This window comes from Carassius carassius, chromosome 43 (assembly GCF_963082965.1).
Source record: "Carassius carassius chromosome 43, fCarCar2.1, whole genome shotgun sequence".
Taxonomy (NCBI): Eukaryota; Metazoa; Chordata; class Actinopteri; order Cypriniformes; family Cyprinidae; genus Carassius; species Carassius carassius.
In genome coordinates, this window is record NC_081797.1 from 17646164 (window position 1) to 17655558 (window position 9395).

General features: G+C 34.4%; 1 protein-coding gene across 3 annotated transcripts; it reads right to left on the bottom strand.

Annotated features, from left to right (window-relative positions):
- Positions 1-1072: 1072 nt before the first annotated feature.
- LOC132125495 (GTPase KRas) lies at positions 1073-9096 on the bottom strand. Of its 3 annotated transcripts, none has more exons than XM_059536932.1 (6): positions 8749-9096; positions 6952-7069; positions 5299-5477; positions 5023-5182; positions 3036-3160; positions 1073-1306 (listed from the first exon to the last, which is right to left on the bottom strand). In XM_059536932.1, exons 2-5 carry the CDS (start codon positions 7060-7062, stop codon positions 3041-3043), a joined length of 570 nt encoding a protein of 189 aa, XP_059392915.1. In that variant the 5' UTR covers positions 7063-7069; positions 8749-9096; the 3' UTR covers positions 1073-1306; positions 3036-3040. The 3 variants fall into 3 exon arrangements, with proteins under 3 accessions (XP_059392915.1, XP_059392917.1, XP_059392918.1); XM_059536934.1 differs by lacking the exon at positions 8749-9096 and adding an exon at positions 8469-8695; XM_059536935.1 differs by lacking the exon at positions 3036-3160 and having other exon boundaries at positions 8749-9094.
- Positions 9097-9395: the final 299 nt, after the last annotated feature.

The following is a 9395-nucleotide window of genomic DNA, read 5'->3' on the forward strand; positions in this document are numbered from 1 at the left end:
TTTTTTCATGGGATTAAATAAAAGATTTGTTTTATAAGAGACAACTTGGTTTTCAAAAGTCGATTAATTTGAGACAGCTGAATTTAACGTTTTGTCGGTGGTATTTAGGAGAAGCTAGCAGAGGTTCAGGGAGTGCACACATTTCCTAAAAAACAAGTGTACACATAAACGTTTTGACGGTTATCGCCTTCCAGAAAGAAAATGTGGCCCGCGCGGCTAAAACACGCTGTCTGTCAGAAACGTAACATACCTGATACAGAACAGATGCGAGTATACATTTGTTCTTCACTCCCTGAAAATGACAGGTGGCTTTTATTAAAATGCAGATCACCATCTTCTCAGTCTTTTAAAAACTTAAATTATTTTAAAAAATGTTTGGTTTCGTTGCTTAAGATGATCATTTTCTTCTTACCAGATTTTGACTTGTATATAAACCTTCATGAATTTAACTGAAAATATCACAATGGCCTCGTTGAAACCGTATCGCCTGTTTGGACCAACTGAGAACATCCTTTCTACACAGCAGTGGCTATTACACAGTATTCAACGCATTACCGTTCCCTGGAAGTTTACAGAACATAACACAGCATGCAAACAGGGAAATAAAGTTAACGTGGTTAAGATTTCACCATTTATACACACATAACCATGGCTTTCGAGAGAGGGCGCGTTAATCCGACTTCAATGGAAGTTCACATGCAGGTTGCAGGTTGTTTTTGGAAGTCTGGGACATACAAAGGCAGGGTCATACACAGTGATAATGCATCAAAAATCCCTCTGAAAGTGTTGGTCCTAAAAAACTAATTCCTCAATGTTTCGGTTCCTGTAAAATCGAGTGACTCACATGCAAAATTCAGCTACACGGCTAGTTCTCTCTCATACAGCACACCAAAAGCCTCGTCTTCAATTCCACACCTTTCTTTATAAACCTGCTAAACTACTCTAAACCAACTGCAAAACAACACCAGTTTTAAAGCCCACCCGATAAAATAAGCCATAAAGGTGACCAACACTTTGGGGCAACTGGCACCGAACGAGAAGTAAAGCTTATTTCTTTTAAGAAAGCAAGTAGAATAAGGATCCATTCTGTATTCTGAGCAGGCTAATAATTTAGTGTAATGTACAAAATGCAGTTGTGAAACTTTTTTCTTTTTCTTTTTCCAAGTCTATAATGACAGGAAAGGCTTGTTCACATTAAAACACATTTTGTTTTGGATTTCTTCTTTTTCTTCTTGCCCTCCTTGCTCATCTTCTCCTTGTGCTTCCGGATTTCTCGGACTAGAGTATAAAATGCGTCGTCCACGCCCTTCAAAATAAAGGGGAAAACAAAAACTGGAGGTGATTATCTTAAGCATCGAACACTAGAACACAAAATAAGAACGACTTTTCACAGATCTATGGCCCAAAGTTTGCCGCCATATTCCCAAACATTAGCCACTTAACATTAAAACTGGCCTCAGAGAAGTGTTAAAAAGGCCATCTTCACCAAACCTGAATATTGAAATAAAGAAATCTCACACATAAAAGGTCATACTGTATATGGTCCAATAAAAAAAAAAATTATATACATATACACACACAATATTTGTGTAATGTTTTTGAAAGAAGTTTCTTCTGCTCATCAAGCCTGCATTTATTTGATCAAAAATACAGAAAAAAAACAGTAATATTGTGATATATTATTACAATTTAAAATAATTGTTTTTAAATGTATTATACTTTAAAGTATCATTTATTTCTGTGATGCAAAGCTGAATTTTTAGGATCATTATCACATGATCCTTTAGAAATCATTCTATTATGATGATTCATTATCAAAGTTGGAAACAGTTCTGCTGCTTAATATTTTTTCAGAACATGTGATACTTTTTTAGGATACTTTGATGAATAAAAAAAAAAAAAAAAAAAGCTATGTTTTTAAAATATAAATATTTTGTAATAATATACACTACTGGTCAGTAATTTGGGGTCAGTAATTGTTCAATACTTCAATCAATACTTTTATTCAGCAAGGATGTGTTAAATTGATAAAAATGATAGTAAAGAAAATATATTATTAGAATATATATATTATAATTTTTTTTTTAATAAATGCAGTTCTTTTTAACCTTTTATTCATCAAATATATTAGACAGCAGAACTGTTTCAACACTCATAATAAATCAGAATATTAGAATGATTTCTAAATGATCATGTGACAGACTGGATGTTACATGTGACACTGAAGGCTGGAGGAATGATGCTGAAAATACAGCTTTGTATCACAGGAATAATTTTTTTTTTTTTTAAGTATATTCAAATAGAAAACTATTACTTTAAGTTGTAATAATATTTCACAATATTACTGTTTTTTTCTGTATTTTTGATCAAATAAATGCAGGCTTGATGAGCAGAAGAAACGTCTTTCAAAAACATTAAAAATAGTAATGTTTCCAATCTTTTGGTCTGTGTGTGTGTGTATATATGTATATGTGTGTGTATGTGTATATAGAGAGAGAGAGAGAGAGAGAGAGAGAGAGAGAGAGAGAGAGAGAGAGAGAGAGAGAGAGAGAGAAATATATATATATATATATATATATATATATATATATATCTCACACACACACGTATGGACTTTATTTTGCACTGTGACATTCATGGCATTCAAGTACACTTCCCCTTTAAAAATGTAAAAAAAAAAAAAAAAAAAAAGTCCTGTTTGGAAAATTATAATTTAAACTACAAATTAGCTTAAGTTAATTTAATAAACCTTGTCTGGAAAATTGCATTTGTAAAAATAAAATAAAAGAATAACTTTTAAAAATAAAATAAAAACTGTGCTTTAAAAACAAAAATAGCATTGTTTCAATACAGTACAACTAATAGTAATAAGATAACCATTACAGTTAGCATTGTACATTACCAGTCCTAAAAATGGGCTTCATTATGAAATGTATGGGCTGAAATATGACCTGGATATTTAATTGAGATCCACCCAAGAACAGGTGTAAACTGCATTACAGATGTCGTACCCCACAGCTGGGCTGCAAACTTACCCCGCTCACATCAAAACACACTTTTTAAGCTTGATGCATTGAGTCGTCTCCTCTTCTTTACTGAGTTTTCTCAGCCGGTATTGCCTGATCTCCCGTACCAGAGTATAAAAGGCATCTTCCACTCTCTGCATTGCAAAACACAACTCCCTTCAGTGTTAAAGAACGCACAGCGATCATCACTGGGAAGGGGAAACCGTCCGAATTGGTTTATGGTGGCACCATTAATATTAGCATGCAGCATCTTCACACTTGGAAAACATTTTAAGAGTTTCTTAATTAGTAAGCAATGTGCCAGAATATACATATACATAAATACATATATAATAAACAAAGACAAGAGAATTAGAAAGTGAATCTGCTATTTAAGGAATACACACAAAACCATTTCAGCCTGCGGCCAGAGAGGGAATTGTGGGTATTGAAGACTGTGGTGTCGGTGGGGAGCATGTGAGGCTCGAAACAGAGAGAAAAGAAATTAATTCAGGAGCTTTTATTACACCCCAGCACCACAAGGAGTTGTGATTCGAGCACTGCAGAGGGAGGTAGAGCATTTGCTCTGATATTTAACATGACGGAGAGAGCAGTTCAATGTCCCCAACTGATTTATAGTGATTAAACCCTGATCAATCAATCCAAATAGCATTCTTTGCCATTAAGAGATTCATTAATGAAATCAAACGCAGACAAATAATAATGAATGCACAAGAGAGACCAGGCACAAACCCAGAGGAAGATCAGTTGTGTTGTGTGATATGACCTGATTGATTATTCATAAAGCTCGTCAGAATGAACTCATGCATAAACCCAGTGTGAAGCACAAGGACGCAGCGACCAGCTTTCCTACAATACTACAGATTTCAACCGCCTTCAGCCGGTGTGTGAATGACACAAAAACCATGTCTGAGTCACATTTACCCCCCAGAAAAACAATCTAGTAAAATACATATTTATGCAATAAAACTTTTTTTTTTGTAAATGTAATAAATACAAATAGCAATAAGGCAGTGTAACAATACACTGTTCAATAGACGAAATTGATGTCATGATGCAATAAAAAAAAAGCCTTACTAAAGTAGTTAAATTAAATTATTATTACTTCTAAAGACATTATAAACCGTTCACAAATATATAATATTCACAGAAATATTTAGGCTTCTGCTTAACTGAAAACAATTATTTAAGACATACATCCATTTAAATCGTTTGAAATATTGCATTTTATTTAAAAATACGATTTTGTTTTAATTTATTAATAACAAACAACATGGAAGTGCAAATGTGCGAGTTTCTGTATTTACCCTATTTAATGTGCCATATTTAATACAATTTGCTAAACTTTCCATTTGGGTGAACTACACAGACTGTCATTATCCATGATACATATTGTTGCAGTTTTGTACAATTTGTTACCACCCCAAAAAGCATTACTTTTTAAGCAAAAGAAAATGTTTTATAATAAAATAAAAACATTACAATACACTAAATGAATAAATGTGACCCAGACATGTTCTTGAAACGCTTTACAACTGACCCTTAATGGCTGTATATCGAATCTGGCTATAGTCAGCTTTAATTAGAGACTTTAAATCATATTTAACCCCATAATGCACTAAATACAACATGAAATGGTATTCACAACTCATTTAACTTCCATGATGCATTTCTGAGCAAAATTATACAGTGGGGCAGAAAAAATTGGGGTGATTTTATGAATCAGAATTTGACGTTACGATACACTGTTAAATTATAGACTAGTTTTAATTGTGTCCTCAGCGTTAACGTAGTTTCAGAAGTGGACAAATGTTTTTTGTAATAATGAACAGTGCACAGAATAAGACCAATGATGTTCATTTTAAAACCGTTGATTTGGATTTCATGCTGTCTTTAAGTCAGTCAAAATAATAGTCTTTCAATGTGAAAACTTTTATTTTCATTAATACGTCAAACAGGCTTGTATTCAGCACAGGAGTGCCCATGTTTTCCATACCTGTCTCGTCTTTGCTGAGGTCTCTATAAATGGGATGCCGTAGCTCCGTGCTAAATCCTGAGCCTGCTTGGTGTCCACACTGCGGGAAGGAAGATCACACTTATTCCCCACCAGGACCATGGGGACATCCTCCGAGTCCTTTACTCGCTTTATCTGCTCTCTGTCAAAGCACACAGAACATTGCACGTCAATAATTAGTTTCACTTTTTGAGGTGTTTTAACCATTTACAGACCTGATTCTGCAGGTTCTGTGACTGCACAGCATGTGGTGTATACCGGTAGTGGTGAATGTCCTCAAAGGACTTGGTGTTATTGATGGCGAAGACACAGAGGAAGCCCTCTCCTGTCCTCATGTACTGGTCCCTCATGGCGCTGTACTCCTCCTGACCTGCAGTGTCCAAGATGTCCAGGAGACACGTCTCTCCGTCAATCACCACCTGCTTCCTGTAGGAGTCCTGCACAAGTGAAAAGATATTTTGAGCATATTTATCAGTATATAAATCCCAAACTGTACTGGTTCTTTAATATACATTTTTCACAATACCCAAGCCTAAAATATACCAAAAATGATATTAAAAACCTGACATCTGTAAAGTGACAAATTGTACTTATAGGCAAAAACTGCATTTGAATATTAGCAAAATGGTGTAGAAGTCAACATTACATTCAAATTAGAAAGATTATTTTCATGCATGCTTTTGGTCTTAATTAATCAGCGCATATTAGTTCATATACAACTTGTCTTTGTAATCTTGTGACAAAACTACAAAACATCTAAAAACATCTAATAAATAATCTGTTAATACCTTCAAAACCTCTACAGACATTTAAACAACTACCAAGCATCTAATAACTACATCTAATAACATCAAATTAAACACGCATCTAAAACTACAAAAATATCAAGCATCTACAACACAAAAAAAACACAAGCATCTACAACAACAAAAAAAACACAAGCATCTAAACCTACAAAAATATCAAGCATCTACAACACAAAAAAACACAAGCATCTACAACAACAAAAAAACACAAGCATCTAAAACTACAAAAAAACACAAGCATCTAAAACTACAAAAAAACCACAAGCATCTAAAACTACAAAAAAACCACAAGCATCTAAAACTACAAAAAAACCACAAGCATCTAAAAACTACAAAAAAACAAGCATCTAAAAACTACAAAAAAAAACAAGCATCTAAAAACTACAAAAAAAACACAAGCATCTAAAACTACAAAAAAACCACAAGCATCTACAACACAAAAAAAAACAAGCATCTACAACAACAAAAAAAACCACAAGCATCTAAAACTACAAAAAACCACAAGCATCTACAACAAAAAACCACAACCATCTACAACAACAAAAAACCACAACCATCTACAACAACAAAAAACCACAACCAACTACAACAACAAAAAAACAAGCATCTACAACTACAAAAAAACACAAGCATCTACAACTACAAAAAAACAAGCATCTACAACTACAAAAAAACAAGCATCTACAACTACAAAAGAAAACTACAGCCATCTAAAAACTTTAAACAAAACTACAAAAACACCTAATAACTTTTTAAAAAATAAATCAAAACATTTAATACACAACAAAGAACAACTACAATTTTGGCCCCCCAAAACACACACGTTAAGCACCAAAGAAAAAGCAGACAAACACAAACTTATTTGCCATTATGCAAATTTGCAATCTAAACTTAGAAGGGTGCCAAGCCAGAAAAGTGAAAGGCAAGAGACACAATGGCCTTCGATGTGGAATCCACCTCTTAAACCAGAATAACCAGATCGCACTGTTGAATCTATAACAGTGGATGTTTTGCATATTCACATGTGGATGAGTTTCACAGCTTGGTGTGGCAGTACAAAGTGAGTGTCCTGACAGCGCTAGACACAGAGGTACACATGCCTCACCTCTATGGTTGGGTCGTATTCGTCCACGAAGTGGTTCTGGATGAGTTGGATCGTGAGAGCGCTCTTGCCCACACCTCCAGCCCCCACAACCACAAGTTTATATTCAGTCATTCTTCACCTGTAATAGAAAAAAAAACTTGAAAATCAATGAGCAGTTAAAGGCTTTTCTGCTCCAGCTTTAATGTACTTACCAGACTTGCCAATTGACTTACACTATTATCCAAAGTGACTTACAGTTCACTAATTACAGGTTCAGTCCACTGAAGTAACGTTGCTCAATGGCGAATCAGTGATAGCTCAATAATAAAGCCTTTTGCAGTTTGAACTTACAACTTTTCAGCTACCAGCCCAGATGTTTAACCATTACACCACAGAACCCTACACTAAGGCAAGACTGCCAAGGTTTGTCACTCTGACATTACTTAAAATGCCAGGTCCACTGGACTGACCCAAAATAACTTTTATATAATACATTAAACACTCTTCTCAACTTCTATCTTACTATTAAAACTATTTATAACTATACCTTATCCGTTTTAAATACATTTACAGATATATTTACAGAAATGGTCATTATGGAACTGAATCAGCTGATCCTCAAAAGGAAAAAAGTTTTAACTGAGATTTTATTTTACGTGTTTTACGTATTGTAACATATGTTTGCATGTTTCTCAGAAGATATTAATTCTAAAAATAAATATTACAATTGTATATTAATTCTCCTGCCAGGCTGTCATTTAAAATAATAACTTGTTATTAATTAATTTGTCAGGTTAAATAAAGGTTAATTCAAATATGTTTAACCTTATGGTTATGCTATAATAGATTTTCTTCACTATAACTAAAAATTCCAGTTAAATAAACTGACTCCATGCATAACAGATGACAGACAGAACCATGAGTTTATGTATTATCTTACGTGATGCTACTATAGAACTTCACCTCGTGTATAATCGTTATCACTTTGTTACAATAACTCAGCAAAACCGATTAATCAACAGAAAACAATCAATTCAAAAAGTTATACACTAGCAGAATAAAATTAATTTAGCAATTTTAAGTTATGAATCTAAAGCCTAGTCTTCTGTAAGGCCTTATTACTTCGACTTTTCTTTATAATAATTTAAAATTGATTAACTAAAATACTTGACTAGAACATAATACTACCATTCGACATTATGAGATGTTTCACTGTGTTTGTACGGACTTCCATTCTTAAAGTTTTGTTATGTACCATTTTGAGGTTAAATGATTTACGTATGTTTAATCATTTGTGTGATTTCGATTTTAAGTCGAGTTTTAATAAGTTAATCGTTGAGAAGTGCAGTTAAGCAAATGTACCGTAGGGCCCGAGCTCACTTGGGCGTGCGATGACAATAACACACTGGAACAAAATATACACTTACAAAAGCTCACATATAACCAATTCTTAGCTTTATCTTTATTTGACTGTTAGTGACTGTAAATACTCACGTTAAAACAGCTTTTCTATTACTATTAGTATTTTTTTTTATTACCTCTGGGTTAGTAGTAAGTTCCGCATCTGAAAAGCCAATGACTCGAGCGTTTATCATGACCTTGCAATGATGTTATTATCCTTTTAAACAGCGTGTATAAAGCCGCATATATACGTTTCCAATCCCGTCAGAGTGTTTAAAGGGTTTTTCTAACCGAAAACTGACACTTTCTTACGAAATGGAGATTAATTTCGTCTTTCTAGGCTAACGTTGCATGGCCTGCGCTCGGAGGCTGTGCTTTCACAGATATGGGCGGACACACTTCGGAATGATCACTTACCCCAAAATATCAACGATTTTCAGCTGTTTACGGTTATTTTCAGTAGGTGGAGGAGGTTAAAAGGACGAGTAACACGCAGTCGAGCAGCCACTTCCGAGCATCAGCATGCATCTTGCATTAAAATGGACGAAACATCTGTAGGTGCAAACAATCCCGATGAGATGTGCTTGATCAATAACTGACCGATAATCAATACTGGTAATCCAGGCTAAATATGGTTAGACGACGGAAAATAAATGCACTTTAATTTACTGTGTAGTAGCACAAGAGAATGTGCTGTGACATTTTCGATACTGGGAACAGACCGGCTTTTGACAAGAGTTGAGGGCAGTATTGCTGTAGACTGGTTTGCTGCTTAAATAGGCCCTAAATATAACCGGAACGTGTACGTGCGCGCGTCATCGCGTATGCGGAATCCTATTGGCTGTTTCAACCTGTCAATCAGAATTAAGGGTTTTGCATACGGTGTGCAAGGAGCCAATCGTCTACGGTTATCGACAGAATAATACAAATGAATTACTCGACCTAGATGTTTATTGTTTGGCTTGATATGGCTTGACTCTTTACGTTTTTTTTTCTTAGCCATTTAATGTAAATATAGTTAACAGATACACATAATTGTGAAAACGCATACAAAGTAAAAAAAC

Bases quoted from the DNA above. Each gene is read 5' to 3' on its own strand.
- LOC132125495 (XM_059536932.1), bottom strand. From the start codon at position 7,062: ATGACTGAATATAAACTTGTGGTTGTGGGGGCTGGAGGTGTGGGCAAG. The intron at 5,478-6,951 runs GTGAGGCATGTG...TCACTTGTGCAG, and splicing joins AATACGACCCAACCATAGAG to GACTCCTACAGGAAGCAGGT. The intron at 3,161-5,022 runs GTATGGAAAACA...TTTGCAATGCAG, and splicing joins CCTCAGCAAAGACGAGACAG to AGAGTGGAAGATGCCTTTTA.